Source organism: Rutilus rutilus, assembly GCF_951802725.1.
Source record: "Rutilus rutilus genome assembly, chromosome: 8".
Taxonomy (NCBI): Eukaryota; Metazoa; Chordata; class Actinopteri; order Cypriniformes; family Leuciscidae; genus Rutilus; species Rutilus rutilus.
In genome coordinates, this window is record NC_140222.1 from 1,691,429 (window position 1) to 1,711,618 (window position 20,190).

At 38.3% G+C, this 20,190-nt stretch overlaps 2 protein-coding genes across 3 annotated transcripts in view; one reads left to right on the forward strand and one right to left on the reverse strand.

The window, feature by feature from the left end:
• dennd2db (DENN/MADD domain containing 2Db) overlaps positions 1-8,826 on the forward strand; it is a 20,958-nt gene extending 12,132 nt beyond the window's left edge. The window contains exons 10-14 of the mRNA XM_084417195.1: positions 803-974; positions 1,062-1,112; positions 2,149-2,230; positions 2,309-2,530; positions 8,627-8,826. Of these exons, the coding sequence (XP_084273321.1) occupies positions 803-974; positions 1,062-1,112; positions 2,149-2,230; positions 2,309-2,530; positions 8,627-8,715 (616 nt within the window). The 3' untranslated portion in view covers positions 8,716-8,826. The remainder of the gene's footprint in view (positions 1-802; positions 975-1,061; positions 1,113-2,148; positions 2,231-2,308; positions 2,531-8,626) is intronic.
• Positions 8,827-9,717: 891 nt separating this feature from the next.
• Positions 9,718-19,279, reverse strand: dram2b (DNA-damage regulated autophagy modulator 2b). Of its 2 annotated transcripts, none has more exons than XM_084417196.1 (8): positions 19,034-19,279; positions 18,206-18,340; positions 17,577-17,644; positions 17,364-17,506; positions 16,107-16,284; positions 15,948-16,030; positions 10,156-10,248; positions 9,718-10,073 (listed from the first exon to the last, which is right to left on the reverse strand). In XM_084417196.1, exons 2-8 carry the CDS (start codon positions 18,334-18,336, stop codon positions 9,951-9,953), a joined length of 819 nt encoding a protein of 272 aa, XP_084273322.1. In that variant the 5' UTR covers positions 18,337-18,340; positions 19,034-19,279; the 3' UTR covers positions 9,718-9,950. The 2 variants fall into 2 exon arrangements, with proteins under 2 accessions (XP_084273322.1, XP_084273323.1); XM_084417197.1 differs by having other exon boundaries at positions 18,206-18,457; positions 19,034-19,229.
• Positions 19,280-20,190: the final 911 nt, after the last annotated feature.

Here is a 20,190-nt window from a genome sequence, read left to right on the forward strand (position 1 = left end):
TTATGATGGACAGATGCACTTTTATGATGGACAGATGCACTTTTATGATGGATAGATGTACTTTTATGATGATAGATGCACTTTTAAGATGGATAGATGTACTTTTATGATGATAGATGCACTTTTAAGATGGACAGATGCACTTCTATGATGGACAGATGCACTTTTATGATGGACAGATGCACTTCTATGATGGACAGATGCACTTTTATGATGGACAGATGCACTTTTATGATGGATAGATGTACTTTTATGATGATAGATGCACTTTTATGATGGACAGATGCACTTCTATGATGGACAGATGCACTTTTATGATGGACAGATGCACTTTTATGATGGATAGATGTACTTTTATGATGGACAGATGCACTTCTATGATGGACAGATGCACTTTTATGATGGACAGATGCACTTTTATGATGGACAGATGCACTTTTATGATGGATAGATGTACTTTTATGATGATAGATGCACTTTTAAGATGGATAGATGTACTTTTATGATGATAGATGCACTTTTAAGATGGACAGATGCACTTCTATGATGGACAGATGCACTTTTATGATGGACAGATGCACTTCTATGATGGATAGATGTACTTTTATGATGGACAGATGCACTTCTATGATGGACAGATGCACTTTTATGGACTTCAAAACAGAAAGAGCCAGGACATTTATTAATATACTCTGTATTCGTCTGAAAGAAGAATGTCATATACACCTAGGATGACTTGAGGGAGTGCGTGTGTGTTAATGAGTGTGTGTGTGTGTGTGTGTGTGTGTGTGTGTGTGTTCAGCACTCTCTCGCAGGTTCTTCACGCTGTAGCTGCTCTCCTGTATCCGTTCGTGTGGCAGCACACCTTCATCTCGATCGTTCCCACGGTTCTGATTGACGTGTGTGCGGCACCGACGCCGTTCCTGCTGGGAGTCCAGAAGAACATGCTGGATCTGCTGACGGACCACAGCGACGTCAGTCACCCTCTGATTACTGTTATTCATGAGTGTGTATTCATGGAACACAAATCGCTTATCATGTTCTCGGCTTGTGTTTCTCAGTTGATGATTGTTGATCTGTCGGCTGGAGCAGAAACTAGATTCATCACAAGAGTGAGTCTCACACACACACACACACACACACACACACACACACACACACACACATTCTCACTCACACACACACAGTCTCTCTGATTTCATTTATTCTCATGAAGTTTCACATGAGTCTCATGACTGTCTGCTGAGACACTGTGTTTGTTGTTCCAGTCACCCAAAACAACCTAGCAAACACATTGCAAAATAAACCCCTCCTTTCTAAAAACACTAAAAAGCAGCTACTTAGCAACCACCCAGAACTTCCTAGCAACCGAACAGCATCGTGCTAAAAACGAATCAAAACAACTTAGCAACCATCCACCAATAACATATGCACAACCAAGAACACCATAGCAACCGCATAGCACTGCATTAAAACATTCTGAACATATAAGCAACTGTATAGCAATGGTTTGAAAACCACCCAGAACACCCTAGCAACCACATAGCAATGTGTTTAAAGACACTCTAGCAACTGTAGAACACATTATCAACTGAATAGCAAGACCCTAGCAACCATAATAGTAGAACCATGATAGCAGTGCGCTTACAGCCTTTCACAACTTAATGGTAACAAGCCTCACCAGCCTAGCAACCACATAGCAACGTGTTCAAAACACTTTAGCAACTGTAAAACACATTATCCACAGTATAGCAACGCCCTAGCAACCATGACATCAGTACAATAACAATCACTCAAAATGACTTAATACCCACATCCTGGTAACAAACCAAAACAGCCTAGCAACCACATAGCAACGTGTGAAAAAAAACTCTAGGAATTGTATAACACATTATCCGCTGTATAGCAACGCCCTAGCAACCATGATAGCAGTACGCGTACAACCACTCACAACAACTTAATGGCCACGCCATGGCAACAAGCCAGAACAACCTAGCAACGTGTTAAAGACACTCTAATAACTGTAGAACACATTATCCACTGTATAGCAACACCCTTGCAACCATGATAGAAGTACACTAACAAGCCAGAGCACCCTAGCGACCGCATGGCAACGCCCTAGAAACAGTAACGACTGTGTGTTTTCAGATTGGCGACGAGGAGTCGCTCCTGCCCGCTAAACTGAGGGCGGAGCTTCTGACGAGACTGTCCGCGCGCACACGCCACGCCAGTGAGTTCAGCCCTACGGTAATCACGCCCACTTCCTGTTCGACTCCCGCTCACTTCCTGTTGTTGTGTGTTCCGGCAGCCACAGACGAGCTGAACCGGCTGGTGTCCGAGACCTTCATGACCGTCTTCATCAACACCGTGGGCCATTTCTCAGAACACGTCAAGAGCCGCCAGTTCCATAAGAAGAGCTTTCTGAAGGCCGTGGATCATCGCTCGCACCTGAGCTTCATCAAACTCTTCATCCAGACGCAGATGTTCGACCTCTTCATACAGGACGAGGAGAAGCAGCCCAACCCCAACGGTAAGAACTAATGCTTCCAGAACTCTAGTTACACCGGCGTGCACATGCATATTACGTGTTAAGTCTATAGATATGCGCGTTTGAATATATATGTATATATACTCAACCAAACAGAGCTCAGTTTTTGGGTTCTTTCCTGTTTTATTAACCCTGTGAACCTTTTACTTCAAAACCATAATGCGTAATCATTCCCAGTGCTTTTATTCCATTGGAATGGTGTATTCTGAGATTTGGTTTGCACTGGTTCCAGAGCTATTTCTCCCATTGGTTTCTCCCATAGGGATTTAATGAAGTGAAAGCGTTACAAGTCAAGTCACCTTTATTTATACAGCGCTTTTTACAACACAGAGTGTTTCAAAGCAGCTTTACAGAGATTACAGGACAATAATGCAACGAAGTGTGTTTCTAGAAGAGAATAGACCAGCTTAAGCTCAGTGAGGTTTCATTTTTTACTTCCAGACTTTTGCGCTCTATTTTTCTGGGAACCAAATCTTTTTTTTAAACCTTTATTTAACCAGGAGAATCCCATTGAGATTAAGAACCTCTTTTCCAAGGGTGACCTGGCCAAGACAGGCAGCAGCATATACAAAATAACACAAACACATAGGTACAGACAAAATAACACAGAAAACTAACACTTCATAAAATCGTTTAAAATCATTTTTACAATCTAAAAACATTTACATATTAAGGCATCTGCCTCTACGTCTTTCATTTTGGATTTAAATGCGTTTAGCAAGATTAATTCAGTGAGTTTCAAGTCCTTTTGCAACGTATTCCATCATGCTGAAGGTGCAGAATACAGAAATGCCTTCTTTCCCATTTCCGTACGAGTATTTTAGCCTCAGCTTTTTCACCAGGTCAGGGAGTCATCAATCAAAAGACCCAGGTATTTATAGGAATTAACAACCTCTATTTCACTTCCCCCCCCATAGTGGCGATCGGAGGGAGGCTTTGTGGCCTGGTCCTAGCTTTAGTAAACAACATACGTTTGGTCTTATCTCCATTTAAAGCTCATTTCAGCTGCATAAGGGTGTTTTGGACTTCAATAAACGCATTTTGCAAATATTCGATTGCTTGTACAAGAGTTGACGCACTGCAATATATGACAGTATCATCAGCATATTATCATTTAACACATTTTGACCCATATTGTTTATATAAATAGTGAATAAAAGTGGACCTAATACAGAGCCCTGTGGTACACCCTAAGTGACTGCTACAGTACTGGAACATAGACCATCACATCTAATACACTGAGACTGATCACTAAGGTAATTTGAGAACCAAGCAACTGCTTGCTCTGAAAGTCCTGAGTTAACAAGTCTAAGTATCAAAACTTCCTGATCAACTGTATCGAAAGCTTTGGACGGGTCAATAAAGAGTAATGCCGAATGTTGCTTCTTGTCAAGTGCAACCAAAACGTAATTTACCACCTTCATTGCAGCTGTGATGGTGCTATGTCTTTTTCTGAAGCCTGATTGATATGTAGATAAAACGTCATTTGAGTATAAAAACTCCTTTAATTGATCACACACAAGAACTTCCCGCACCGAAAATGGTACGAAATTAAAAGACTGATCAACATATCCTAGCTTGTCAGTACAGGGATTCACAGACGCAATCAAACAGAGAACCTGAAGATATGAAATGATCATTAAAACTATTCAAGATCTCCATTTTGTCATGAGCAGCAACTGAATCCTTCATAACAAAGGTGGGCACTACTTGCGAGTTTTAGCTTACAGAAAGGGATTTTATGGTTTTCCAAAATCTTCTGGGATCATTTAAATTTTGAGTGGTGATAGACAAGTAATCTTCAGATGTGGCTGTCTTAATAAAAGAGGTGCATTTGTTTCTTAGCTGTCGAAATGCAAGCCAGTCAAGATGTAGAACCTGTTTTCCTTGCTTTTGCCCAAGCCGAGTTACGTTTATGAATAATTTCTGCTAACTCTGTGGAAAACCGAGGGTTATCACGCCCCTTTACTCTATATCTCCTAAGTGGGGCATGTGTACTTATGATTTGTGTAAAACCCTCATTAAAAAATGTCCAAGCTGTCTCCACATCAGGGATAAGCTCTATTCGACTCCAACTGAAATGAAACAAATCATGATAAAACCCCTGTTCATTAAAATGTTTAAGATTCCTCTTACGAATGACACGTGATTTTGATTTAGGGACCTTAGTGTTCCTGCTGGCAGCCACAACACAATGGTCACTCTTATGCCATTGCAAAAAAACACCAACAGATGAGAATTTATGAGGAACATTAGTCAGAATCTAATCAATTAAAGTAGACTTAAAGGGATACTCCACTTTTTTGGGAAATAGGCTCATTTTACAACTCCCCCAGAGTTAAACAGTTGAGTTTTATCATTTTGGAATCCATTCAGCCGATCTCCGGGTCTGGGGGTCCCACTTTTAGCATAGCTTAGCATAATGAATTGAACCGGACAAGACCATTAGCATCTTTCTCCAAAAAATTAACAAAGAGTTTCGATATTTTTCCTATTTAAAACTTGACTCTTCTGTAGTTACATCGTGTACTTAAACCGACGGAAAATGAAAAGTTGCGATTTTCTAGGCTGATATGGCTAGGAACTCTACTCTCATTCCTGCATAATAATCAAGAAACTTTGCTGCAGTACCATGAGTCCAGCAGGTGTAATGATATGACGCAGCGCCTGATAATAGTCCCCAGCTCGGTAGCCTATTATCAGGCGGCAGGCGCTGCGTCATATCATTACGCCTGCGTCACCTCATGGTACTGCAGCAAAGTTTCTTGATTATTACGCAGGAATGAGAGTATAGTTCCTAGCCATATCAGCCTAGAAAATCGCAACTTTTCATTTTCCGTCGGTTTAAGTACACGATGTAACTACAGAAGAGTCAAGTTTTAAATAGGAAAAATATCGAAACTCTTTGTTAATTTTTTTGAGAGAGATGCTAATGGTCTTGTCCGATTCAATTCATTATGCTAAGCTATGCTAAAAGTGGTACCGCCAGACCCGGAGATCGGCTGAATGGATTCGAAAATGATAAAACTCAACTGTTTAACTCTGGGGGAGTTGTAAAATGAGCCTATTTCCAAAAAAAGTGGAGTATCCCTTTAAAGTAGATTTGGATGTGTGGGAGAATTGATCAACTGTGTAAGAGGGACAGAATCACAAAAAGATTTAAAATCATCAGATACTTAAGGCTTAAGCCAATTCCAGTTTAGATCGCCAGCTACAATAATTTCACTATCATTTAATCTACTTAAAGGATAATTCCGGTATTTAGCACTTTGAGTCTCTTTTCTGGTTTGTTTTGGATGAACTAGAGTAGTGGACACAGACATGTTGACGATGGGTCCTGTCTCGACTTAGAATCGCCTTTGACCGCTTCAGAGTGGCTGGCTACCGGCATGCACGAACATCTTAAAACAACCCTTAACGTTCGTTTTCAAAACTGTGCAACTCACCGAGTGGTTAGTGGTGTTCGTTGATGATTAAAAACAATTATACCATGGTCTGGGTGAATACTCGATTCTGATTGGCTGCAGGGTGTCCATTAAAAAGTGATAGAGGACACCCATAGACAGTAAAAGAAATGGACACAGCGACCCCATTGGATTCAACGGAGACAAAGTGAAGCCAATTAGAAAATCTTACTTCCTGGGGGTCCAGCGTACTGCGCAGACTCAAACTGAGCTCGACGACGTAGATGTGACGTGAGCAAACCGTCTGTCTTCTAGTAGCTGTGCCAAGATCAATCTGAATCATTACCTTCCGAAACTCGCAGAGACGGAGAGCGTGAGGAGGAGCTGTCCATGATCTTGGAGCAGGAGAAACTTTTTGTAGGTGTTCTGATTAATTACTTTGTCATTTTGCCTCGACGTCCTCCCGATTGCCCGCGAGCTTCTCCTCCTGTCCATACGGTAATTCTCTACTGTGCGACAGAGAGTCGCGTGGCTGTGACGCAATTGTTAGCCTACTTTTACAAAAACTGCTTCTACAGGGCCATAACGTAAGATACAAGGTAATGGAGCATTTTATACATTGACGTGTTTCTTTAGAAATAAATAATGGACAAATGGAGTCTTTAAACGCCTCAGATGTAAAGTTATTCGCTGTCAAAGTGACGCCAAAATGAATGGGAGTCAATGGGATGCTAACTGCAGGTGGGGTTCCGTTAGCCAATGGCGGCGTCCAGGGGTGCTTCAAAATAATACAAATCCCTGCACCCTTGAGGACACCTAGTAAAGGAGTTCTGGTGAAACTGACTGTTTACCGTTCGGAATTAATAAATAAATGCGCTGGCTACATCAGCTGTGAGTAACCATAGCAACAGGCAGTACTCTATATCAGCTGTGAGTAACCATAGCAACAGGCAGTAAACTGAAGGGTTCTACGAGCTGAGCGGACTGTAAATATCTCCGGTTGCTAAATCAACCGTCAGGCTTAACCAGGGAAACCAAGTTATTGTTTGTAAAAACTTTAGATTTCGATTGTAAAACTAATTAAAATATAAACTAATGTTTTAAAAATGTGTTATTTGGCAAGTGACCATGGTATAAGCGGGTTAATGCCCGACGAGGTGTCCACTGTCAGGGATTAATGGACCTCCGCTGCGTGCCGGACGGTTCACGCCTCGCCGTCGTCCATTAATACCTGACAATGGACACCTCAAAGGGCATTAACCCTTACATATATCAGCGCAATGTATGATTTCAATCCGTGTTATTTGCTATAGTGGAACTATTTTTTCAGATACCTCACGACCGCGTATAAACTTCCGCTCGATATTTGAGTCTGAAGCGCAGAAATATCAACCAGCAATGAGTCCTCCAACAGAAATCAATGGGATTTTACAAAATGCCAAATAAAACACGACAGAAACTGTATTTCGCTACTCTACTTGTTTTGGAACATCAACGAACACCACTAACCACTCGGTGAGTTGCACAGTTTTGAAAACGAACGTTAAGGGTTGTTTTAAGGACATGTTTGAGCATGCCCGTCGCCAGCCACTCTGAAGCGGTCAAAAGAGATTCTAGACGAGTCAAAGAGTCGAGACATCACCGCTAGAGGCCGCTGAAAACTACATATAGCCCCTTTAAAAGTTGTATCAGAGACTATAAGGCATAATTTGGGGCAGATGGAGGTCTATAACACCCAACAACAGTTATCCTGAGGTTATTTACTGCCAGAAATTCCAATTGTTTGCAGATTGATTCAGACAGAACTACCCTGACGTGAAATTTCAATTTCACATAAATAGCAACATCATAACATTCGTGGAACGCTCCTTTTAGCGTACTTATTTTTATAACCACAAACACTAATGTTCCCAGAATGCTCTGGAAACCAAATATATACAATTCACCATAAAACCTAAACAGGACAGACATAAAGAATTGGAGATGCACCGATATGAAAATTTTGGCCGATACCGATAATTCTTTATATTTAAAAGCCGATATATCGGACGATAAATCTAAATCCAATTTTTTTTAATAATTTTTGAGAGCCTGATTGCAAAATCAAAAGTCTCATCGTTAAAATCCATGTCCCAAACACACCATTATAATGATGTTCTCTTCTCATTATGATTTTATGTAGCCGATATGACAGACTTGTGTTGCACTGAACTGTATTTTACTTTTTTGAAGTGATCACAATCATATTTCAAGCAATTTAAAACCATCATGATGAATAGTGCACATCTGAAGAGTCTCAGCTGGAGGAAATAATACAGTATTTATCAGCTTTAATATATTGGCCGAATGTCCTTATCAGGCCGATAGCGATTTATAACATTAAAAATGAACACATTTCGGCCGATACCGGTATGGTGGCCGATATATCGTGTATCCCCATGAATAATTATGGGAAAAGGTCAGAAGTATTTGACCCCTGGATCTCTGGATGTAACATCACACCCTGAATGGTTAATAAATGACCTGTATATGGTTCGGAGGGTTAAACACGGGTTCTGTTTAGTTCCAGAAAAGGTTATTGTAATGATAAACCCAGAGAGGCCAAAAGAAGAAGCGTTTAACCTTTGAAGAGAACAGAAGAAGCTTTATTGTGTGTGTTGTGCTTCTCTCTCAGGGTTCTTCCAGCGGAAGGTGTCCGAGCACCGCGAGAGGAAGAAGAAGGAGAGGATGAAGGACCGCTGGGTTCGCGGTGTCGTGGTGTGAACGCTTCACTTCCCACGAGACTTTTACTCAACAATCAGACAATCGCTGGTGAATATTTAATGCTGTTTATTTGTATTGTGTTGTACTGTAATAAAATATAAAGTGAGTCGATACAGATGCTGGTTCAGTGTGAGTGAGTCTCATTAAAAGAACTAATTATATTATACTGTTATACAAATACATTATTTTCATGACAATTAAACACATTCTAATCCGCACGTCTGGCTGTCTTACTTTAGTCTTTTTTAATATTGTCAATGATGATTCTCATTAGTTGTTATTTATTAGTGCTGTGCAACGATTAATCGCATCCAAAATATGTGTGTTTACATAATATATGTGTGTGTGCTGTGTATAATTATTATGTATATATAAATACACACATATGAATGGAAGCTTGTTTCCGCCACAGAGTGAAAATAAAAAAGGTAATTGCGACTTTTTAATCTCAAAATTCTGACTTTTAGTCTCAAAATTACGTGATATAAAGTCGCAATTGTTTGTTATTTAGTCGCAATTGCGTGATATAGTCAGAATTATGAGATATAAACTATTCTGAGGTAAAAACAAAAAAAATCTGTCTTTTTTCCTTAGAATTGGACTTTATATCTCACAATTCTGAGAAAATATGTCAGAATTCTGACTTTATTTCACGCAATTCTGACTTTATATCTCGCAATTCTGATAAAGTCAGAATTGCAATTGTGAGATAAAAAGTCGCAATTATCTTTTAAAATGTTTTATTCTGTGGCGGAAACAAGCTTCCATACATATGCATGTATATATTTAAGAAATATTTGCATATATATATACATAATTTATATTACATATAAATATTTTATATATAAAAACACATTTATGCATGTTTGTGTATTTATATATACAAAATAATTATACACAGTACACACACTTTTATTTTGGATGCGATTAATCGTTGCACAGCACTAATATTTATATTAATAAAAAATATTACATGAGATTCAAATGTATGGATTTTGTTTTAGAGGAGTGTGAAATATATGTTTTTGCTCCAAACTCAGTTTTAATGAGGCATGTAGGCCTTTTTACAGTGATATCAAAAGTACAGAACAGATTATAAAACATGTTTCCAGCAGAAAAGTGTAAAATACCTGCATTAAAATCACTGAAGCAAACAGAATATGCAGAGAGTTCATTTCAGACGGTTGTGAAACGCTGAGTGTTAGTATGGAGAGCGAGTGTTTCGTCTCGAGCGATCAGATGCTGCCGGCGAGGAGCGGCGACGTCTCCGACGGCCCGCGGGAAGAAACGGGACGGTGATGATGCGAGTCGTAAAGATGGTTGCTCTGAAGCTGCGCCTCGGCTCGTAGATTGATCTTCTGCGGAGACACACACACACACACACACACACGTGTGAGACGCGTTCAGAAGGTGTGTATCGTCAGATGTGAGGTGCCTCACCTTGAAGTCTCGTATGTAGGTGAAGAAGAAGCTGACGAAGGACAGCGCGAGAGACCACTCAGAAATGGTGCTGATGATGTGCGGCGTGAACCCCTGAAAAACAACACGACACACAGCTGACGCTACGGCTAGGGTCAGGAATCCGATACTTGTTATAAAATAAAAATTTCGATTCCTCTTATCGATTCCTTTATGAGCATTTCAATATGACTTTAAACCATTGAAGCGAGAGACTCTGTTTTCTGTGTTCATGTGTATCAGTGTATTGGATCCGGCAGCTCTTAAAGTGACAGCAGCCTAATATTCCTGCTCTATAATAACACTAATATTCCTGCTCTATAATAACACTAATATCCCTGCTCTATAATAACACTGATATTCCCGCTCTATAATAACACTGATATTCCTGCTCTATAATAACACTGATATTCCCGCTCTATAATAACACTGATATTCCCGCTCTATAATAACACTGATATTCCCGCTCTATAATAACACTGATATTCCCGCTCTATAATAACACTGATATTCCCGCTCTATAATAACACTGATATTCCCGCTCTATAATAACACTAATATTCCCGCTCTATAATAACACTAATATTCCCGCTCTATAATAACACTGATATTCCCGCTCTATAATAACACTGATATTCCCGCTCTATAATAACACTGATATTCCCGCTCTATAATAACACTGATATTCCCGCTCTATAATAACACTGATATTCCCGCTCTATAATAACACTGATATTCCCGCTCTATAATAACACTGATATTCCCGCTCTATAATAACTCTATAATAACACTAATATTCCTGCTCTATAATAACACTGATATTCCTGCTCTATAATAACACTGATATTCCCGCTCTATAATAACACTGATATTCCCGCTCTATAATAACTCTATAATAACACTAATATTCCTGCTCTATAATAACACTAATATTCCCGCTCTATAATAACACTGATATTCCCGCTCTATAATAACACTGATATTCCCGCTCTATAATAACACTAATATTCCCGCTCTATAATAACACTGATATTCCCGCTCTATAATAACACTAATATTCCCGCTCTATAATAACACTGATATTCCCGCTCTATAATAACACTGATATTCCCGCTCTATAATAACACTGATATTCCCGCTCTATAATAACTCTATAATAACACTAATATTCCTGCTCTATAATAACACTGATATTCCTGCTCTATAATAACACTGATATTCCCGCTCTATAATAACACTGATATTCCCGCTCTATAATAACTCTATAATAACACTAATATTCCTGCTCTATAATAACACTGATATTCCCGCTCTATAATAACACTAATATTCCCGCTCTATAATAACACTGATATTCCCGCTCTATAATAACACTGATATTCCCGCTCTATAATAACACTGATATTCCCGCTCTATAATAACTCTATAATAACACTAATATTCCTGCTCTATAATAACACTGATATTCCTGCTCTATAATAACAACACTGATATTCCCGCTCTATAATAACACTGATATTCCCGCTCTATAATAACTCTATAATAACACTAATATTCCTGCTCTATAATAACACTAATATTCCCGCTCTATAATAACACTGATATTCCCGCTCTATAATAACACTGATATTCCCGCTCTATAATAACACTGATATTCCCGCTCTATAATAACACTGATATTCCCGCTCTATAATAACACTAATATTCCCGCTCTATAATAACACTGATATTCCCGCTCTATAATAACACTGATATTCCCGCTCTATAATAACACTGATATTCCCGCTCTATAATAACTCTATAATAACACTAATATTCCTGCTCTATAATAACACTAATATTCCCGCTCTATAATAACACTAATATTCCCGCTCTATAATAACACTGATATTCCCGCTCTATAATAACACTGATATTCCCGCTCTATAATAACACTGATATTCCCGCTCTATAATAACTCTATAATAACACTAATATTCCTGCTCTATAATAACACTAATATTCCCGCTCTATAATAACACTGATATTCCCGCTCTATAATAACGCTAATATTGCTGCTCTATAATAACACTGATATTCCCGCTCTATAATAACACTGATATTCCCGCTCTATAATAACACTGATATTCCCGCTCTATAATAACGCTAATATTCCCGCTCTATAATAACACTGATATTCCCGCTCTATAATAACTCTATAATAACACTAATATTCCTGCTCTATAATAACACTGATATTCCTGCTCTATAATAACACTGATATTCCCGCTCTATAATAACACTGATATTCCCGCTCTATAATAACTCTATAATAACACTAATATTCCTGCTCTATAATAACACTAATATTCCCGCTCTATAATAACACTGATATTCCCGCTCTATAATAACACTGATATTCCCGCTCTATAATAACACTAATATTCCCGCTCTATAATAACACTGATATTCCCGCTCTATAATAACACTGATATTCCCGCTCTATAATAACACTGATATTCCCGCTCTATAATAACACTGATATTCCCGCTCTATAATAACACTGATATTCCCGCTCTATAATAACTCTATAATAACACTAATATTCCTGCTCTATAATAACACTGATATTCCTGCTCTATAATAACACTGATATTCCCGCTCTATAATAACACTGATATTCCCGCTCTATAATAACTCTATAATAACACTAATATTCCTGCTCTATAATAACACTGATATTCCCGCTCTATAATAACACTAATATTCCCGCTCTATAATAACACTGATATTCCCGCTCTATAATAACACTGATATTCCCGCTCTATAATAACACTGATATTCCCGCTCTATAATAACTCTATAATAACACTAATATTCCTGCTCTATAATAACACTGATATTCCTGCTCTATAATAACAACACTGATATTCCCGCTCTATAATAACACTGATATTCCCGCTCTATAATAACTCTATAATAACACTAATATTCCTGCTCTATAATAACACTAATATTCCCGCTCTATAATAACACTGATATTCCCGCTCTATAATAACACTGATATTCCCGCTCTATAATAACACTGATATTCCCGCTCTATAATAACACTGATATTCCCGCTCTATAATAACACTAATATTCCCGCTCTATAATAACACTGATATTCCCGCTCTATAATAACACTGATATTCCCGCTCTATAATAACACTGATATTCCCGCTCTATAATAACTCTATAATAACACTAATATTCCTGCTCTATAATAACACTAATATTCCCGCTCTATAATAACACTAATATTCCCGCTCTATAATAACACTGATATTCCCGCTCTATAATAACACTGATATTCCCGCTCTATAATAACACTGATATTCCCGCACTATAATAACTCTATAATAACACTAATATTCCTGCTCTATAATAACACTAATATTCCCGCTCTATAATAACACTGATATTCCCGCTCTATAATAACGCTAATATTGCCGCTCTATAATAACACTGATATTCCCGCTCTATAATAACACTGATATTCCCGCTCTATAATAACACTGATATTCCCGCTCTATAATAACGCTAATATTCCCGCTCTATAATAACGCTAATATTGCCGCTCTATAATAACGCTAATATTCCCGCTCTATAATAACACTAATATTCCCACTCTATAATAACACTAATATTCCCACTAATATTCCCGCTCTATAATAATGCTAATATTGCCGCTCTATAATAACGCTAATATTCCCGCTCTATAATAACACTAATATTCCCACTAATATTCCCACTCTATAATAACGCTAATATTCCCACTAATATTGCCGCTCTATAATAACGCTAATATTGCCGCTCTATAATAACGCTAATATTCCCGCTCTATAATAACACTAATATTCCCACTAATATTCCCGCTCTATAATAACGCTAATATTCCCGCTCTATAATAACGCTAATATTCCTGCTCTATAATAACGCTAATATTCCCGCTCTATAATAACGCTAATATTCCCGCTCTATAATAACACTAATATTCCCACTAATATTCCCGCTCTATAATAACGCTAATATTCCCGCTCTATAATAACACTAATATTCCCACTAATATTCCCGCTCTATAATAACACTAATATTCCTAATATAACATATAATATATTCCGTCTCTATAATAACACTAATCAAACAACAGAAGACACAGAGAAATTCACTCGTTCTTCACTGAATAACTTTTGTGACTATATTTGTAATGTATATTTTATTTATAAAGTACAGTGTTATTTTACATTTGATTCCAGTTTCTGAACCTGAAAATCTTAAAACTGTTTATTTCAATCGTATCTGTGATCAGCTGTGTCTATTAGTAGCGATTGGTAATTTGTTATTTGTTCTTTTTTTAATTACTGAGTGTTTATTGTCTTTAATAATGCTTGAAGTTTATGTTGTTTTGCAATAAGACTTAATGTGAATTATATCTAAGTTTTTTTTTTTAATACCATATTGGAATCGAAATTAGGAATCGATAAGCTAGGGCTGGGCGATATGGATTTTTTTTTTATCACGATATGTTTTTCCATATTGATCGATCTCGATTCTTATCACGATATGTAGTTTTTGCAGATGCTGCCAGTGTAAGGGACATCCTGAAGCTTGAAGAAACAAGATATTCACTGAAACTTTAGAATAAAGTTTAATAACATAAAAAATTAAACAATATGCCTTTCAATAATGAGCACAAAATATTTTTGTTAAGGTCTTCATGCAGCCAAAGGATTCACATTACACTCCCACATTTATGAATCTTTCTATTGGTCAAGAGAGCAGCGTATTTGGAGGTATTGAAAAATACAAAAATAAAAAGGTTGTGCACATCATTTGTAATTGCAAACATGAGTCATCTCCCTTTATACAATAATACAAACTTTTACTTATTGAAACATTGTATATAAACTAACAGCTGTGACAACTATCACATCAAATTGCTTTGGCTGGACAGTGAACATCTCAAGTAGCCTACAAAAAGAGTAAACATGGCCCTGGCACAAATACTACCTGTAAGATTAAGGTAGATCTCTAGAATTGTTTTATAAGTAGAATGAAATCTGAGCCAAAATTGCACAAATATGTAAACATAGTAAACCAAGGGCTGGGCGATATATCGCATGACATTGTTAGGCACATCTAGTCAGTAAAGCCGGTTCCTTGATTAGTAGTAAATCGCCATCACCTGCTTTCAGATGGAGCAGCATTTACAACACAGAGACGTAGTTAACTGACAAGCTGAGCCATATCGCATTAATTATCACGGATCGGGATCGCCTGTGATAATTAATGCTATATGGCTCAGCTTGTCAGTTGTCTGCCATATCCAAACCACGCATCCACACAATTGACGTCGTGTTACCTTTTTTTTCAACAATGTCTTCGGTCTCGAGTTATGTAGTGATGTCGCCTTCACATTCGGCATTATTTTCGCTGTCCTCAACTTCAGTTTCGCTCATTTTTTTTTATCCTTTTTACAACTTTTTTCCCTCTCTCTCAGTCTCCTTCTGTTTACTGTAGCCACGGTGCTCGCTGAGAAGTGGGCGTGCCCTGCCGGCAGATACGGCAGCCGGCAGATACTGTTGCGCTTAGTTTTTCATGTGATATCGAATAATACGTCCCAAGCATATTATCGAAATCGTTCAGAATATTATCGCGATCCCGTATCGAGATCGAATTATCGCCCAGCCCTACGATAAGCAGAATCAAACTCGCTAAAATTCAAACGCTACTAGCTAGAAAGTTTGACTCACGGGTTCTCCGGGCGTCCAGTGGAGCTTCTTGTTGACTTCGATTCCAGGTAAAGAGCTGTACATGATCACAGACGACACGAACACTGACCGAATCAAGGAACCAACCACATTCAACACACTAAACGCTACGCTTCCCAGCATGCAGCGGGTGAAGGATACTGCTAATGATGCTGGCTAGCGTCCAGCCGCCGATGCCCAGTCGCGTCCAGAACACGGCTTTGCTGTGGACGTGCGGTTGCATGAGGAAGGACAGCAGCGTCTGGACGAAGACGTAGAGCGCGCCGACGCCGAACGTCAACACGGCGCCCACCAGATGCATCGAGAACAGAGTGGTTTTCTGGGAAAGACACGTCACACGGTTAGGCACGAGAAATGAGCGGAGGCTGATCTAACACAAACATCTTTTTGTCACACTGCGAAGAAAACTGGCCAACCAATCAGATTCGTGCATTTGGACTATTTTGATAAGCGACAGCGAATAGAAGAGAAACAGACCAAATTTTCATGCTGAACATGAATTTCTGTATTTGAACATTTTATTTGGTTTTCATTTAAATCGGTCAACCAATCAAATTGCGCGTTTTTTTTTCCCCCCAAAAGCAACTCGTTCTCTCTTTGTTTTATAAACACCATAGCGGATTAAATTATCTGAACAGCTGTTTGAACACATGTAAATACTGTTTTTTACCGTGTTTTTTTTGTCCTGCTCTGAACACACGAATCAGATGCGAAAAATCAGACATTTTATTATTTTAATTTGAAAGAACGGCGGTTAATGCGTCCGACACAAACATCTGCATGTCATCAATGCGACAGATTGACCGCGAAGAAAATTGGCCAACCAATCAAATTTGCACTATTTTTTCCGGAAACGGCTCTTTCTGTATTGTTTGATAAACATTGTTTTCCGCATTTTCTATCGGTCTGAACACACGAATCGAATGCGAAAAATCTGGCCGAATTTTAATGCCAAATATTTTCGTGTTGGTGCGAACTGGCGAATATTTGGCGCGAAAATTCTGAGCAATAAACACATTAATTGAAATGAACGGCGGTAAACAGAAGAACCGAATGAAAAATCAGACCAAATTTTCATGCCGAACATTTATTTCTGTAATTGAACACTGCGTTTGGTGTCGTCAACGCGACAGATTGACTGCGAAGAAAATCACCCAACCAATCAAATTTGCGCTATTTTTTTCCAGAAGCGACTCTTTCTCTGTTGTCTTTGGTGATGTTTGATAAACACCATAGCGAATAAAAAAAATCTGAACGGCTGTTTGAAAACACGTAAATATTGTTTTTTTGCATCTTATATGTATTGATCTGCCAATAGGCTGGCCAGCACTTGGACTATAATTTTCATGCCGAACATTCGTGTTGATCTGAACATCATAGCGCGCGTACTGTACGTACCTGGAAGTTTGCGACGACGCACATGCCGAACGAGCTTCCGCAGCCCAGAACGAGCCCGAGCCGATTGAGGCGGTTCAGACGAGTGTCGTCCACGTCCACGAGGGCCTGGAGCTGCTTATAGCGCACGTACATCGTAGCGACACCTGCAGGAGGACACGCAACATTACATCACTGAAACACGGCGTCAGCGTGAGGTCATGTGGGTTTCCGTACCTAAGAACGCCGACACGTTGAGCATGAGTCCAAACACACATCTCTCTGGTGCGACCGTCCCGGTGTCACTGCAAGCACAACACCAAACACGTTCAGAGGTCAAAGGTCACACCGTCACATGATGAAGCGTCTCTTCTGCTCATTAGGGCTGGGCAAAAAAATTGTTTTGATTAATTTTTTTTTTTTTTTTTTTATGTGGTCGTTTCAAAATCGATTCTCAAAGGCCACAAATTTTTTTTTTTTCATATTTATTTATCATGTTTGATCAAGGCATGAGTCCAATCTTCAGCATACATTTTTTCATCTTGCATCAAAATCCTGTCTATTCATCGTATGCATTTGAAATATAGAGTTGGGTTCTGTGTTAATGTCCCCAAGTGTACCTAAAATAAAAATATAGTTTAATATACAGGTTTGTGGCTCTTAATTTCTTTTTATTAATTAACCACTTGTAAACTTATGTTCACTGTTCTTTTTTTATAAATATAGGACTTGTATTAAATCAAATCGAGAATCGAATCGAAATTGAAAATTTAATTTAGAATCGAAATCGACAATCGAATCGAACCGAGAGCTTGCGGATCGAAATGTAATCAGCCCATCTGAATGGATGCCCAGCCCGTGCTCACCTGATGTAGGGCACCAGCGGGTCCACGTGTCTCAGGACGACGGCCGTGATGTAGGCGAAGATGAAGGTGGCGGAGGTCCAGATGACCAGCGCCACGGGCAGAACACACAAGCCCTGCTGAAACCACCACATGTTCCTGAAACACACGCCTCGTAATATTAGAACGGGCCGGTTCCTCTTCTCGCTCCCGCAGAGAGCATCATGGGTATTCTGGGTGGGTTTCTGCTTTCAGCTTCTGCTGTGACGGTCCAAACTGGTACAATGTACATGTTAAATAAAACAATCCACACACTAAAACTATATTTATATATTATATACATTTGATATAGTAAACATTTGAAGTGGATCAAAAAAGTTCATCAAAGTTGTCCTAAGACAAGAACGGGTGTTGTTCAAAATTCATGTGTAACTTTGATGAAAGGTTTTGATCCACTTCAAATGTTGACTATATATATGTGTGTGTGAATATATATAGAGAGAGAGAGAGAGAGAGAGAGAGCTGACACCAAAATATGAATATGGTAATCAATCAGTACCATGGTATTTGCATTGTTAGGTTATTTCATGTTAAGGGTGCTTAAATTCTACGAGTTTTTTGTAAGAGATTTTAATAAACCAAAAGGTTTAATTCATTCAAATTTAAAGCAATTGTTTCGCTACAGATTTCTTTGGTTTCACTTTCTATTCCAGATAAATGAAGTGACGTTTTCTGGCTACCGTATTACAACTAATGTCTCATTCAAATCTGTCTGTAGTTAAAAAAATCTGATTTAAATGTCATAATTATGATTTTATATCACGATGCACCGTCTGTGAGGAACAGCTTTACCTGTCAATCAAACAGCTCGATGATCTTCCCTCAGTCTGAACCAAGGCATTTTAAATCCCCTTTGAAAGACTTTATATGTTGTTAGTGGTTATATTTCATTCTTTAATGTTTCTATGTCCTGTTTATTCGTTATCCACTGTTTATTGTGTCCCTGTTTTCCTTCCGTTAGTCGTTCCGCGCATTTCCGATCAAACTCACGAGACTCGCGGAGAACCCGGATGTGGAACATTGCGGCGGGTCGCCAGCGCGGGAAAAAATCCTCCTCCACACAATATTGCGATTTTGGCAAAATATTACGAACACCATTTAAGATTCTTAAAAAAAAAAAAACTCCTTATTTTCATTCATTTATCGGCATATATTGTAAAATGGGAAAAGATAGAGAAATATTTTACTAACATAAAGTGCTGTGGTGGAATTATTTACGGAAGCCCATTTCAGCCACATAAGAAAACCTTTTTTTTAATCATAATTATGACATGAAAAGTAGAAATTAGTACTTTAAAAAGTAATAATAATCTTGATTTACTATCTCATTTATGACTCTATGTGAATTTACAATATTCATGCTCAATATAAACTGTTCGAATGCATTTCTCCAAAGATTCTGTTCCATTCCAGCTGTATTTCTGCAAGTTTTTAGCTATATAGCTATACTTTTATAGCTATACTATTACATCTTAATCAGGCTTTGGGTAAGTGAACCTTTGCTGAAGTACTTAAAAACAAAACAAACAAACAAAAAACACCAGGTATCATAAATATAGCAATCTTTATTTTACAGGAGCATTTATTCAAAAATCAGAGCAATGTTACAATCAAATCAACAGTTAGTCAGAAACAGGCGATTTACATCACTAAAAATACTGACTGGATGAGTATGTCTTCAGAGAAACAAACAAACAAACAAAAATAACATTGGACGTTTCCATCTGCTAGATTTAACGAGTGCTTAAATCTGTTGTCCCGTTTTAAAGTGAAAGGATTTGGCAACAAGCGACAGAATCAAAGCTTATGAATAAGTGTGAACAAAGTTTCATACTGCAAGAGATGAATACAGAAACACAAACGTGTTTAATCCCATACTGGATGTGAAGATCGAGACACTTTAAGAATCCACGATATCAGCAGCAGCTCATGACGAAAGCAGTGAAACT

What these genes read in the sequence shown, in the direction of transcription:
- dram2b (XM_084417196.1), bottom strand. Translation starts at nt 18,336, where the DNA reads ATGTGGTGGTTTCAGCAGGGCTTGTGTGTTCTGCCCGTGGCGCTGGTC. An exon ending in GCTAGCCAGCATCATTAGCA is followed by an intron (nt 16,031 to 16,106) that starts GTATCCTTCACC and finishes TGATTCGGTCAG; the next exon opens with TGTTCGTGTCGTCTGTGATC. An exon ending in CCTACATACGAGACTTCAAG is followed by an intron (nt 10,074 to 10,155) that starts GTGAGGCACCTC and finishes GTGTCTCCGCAG; the next exon opens with AAGATCAATCTACGAGCCGA.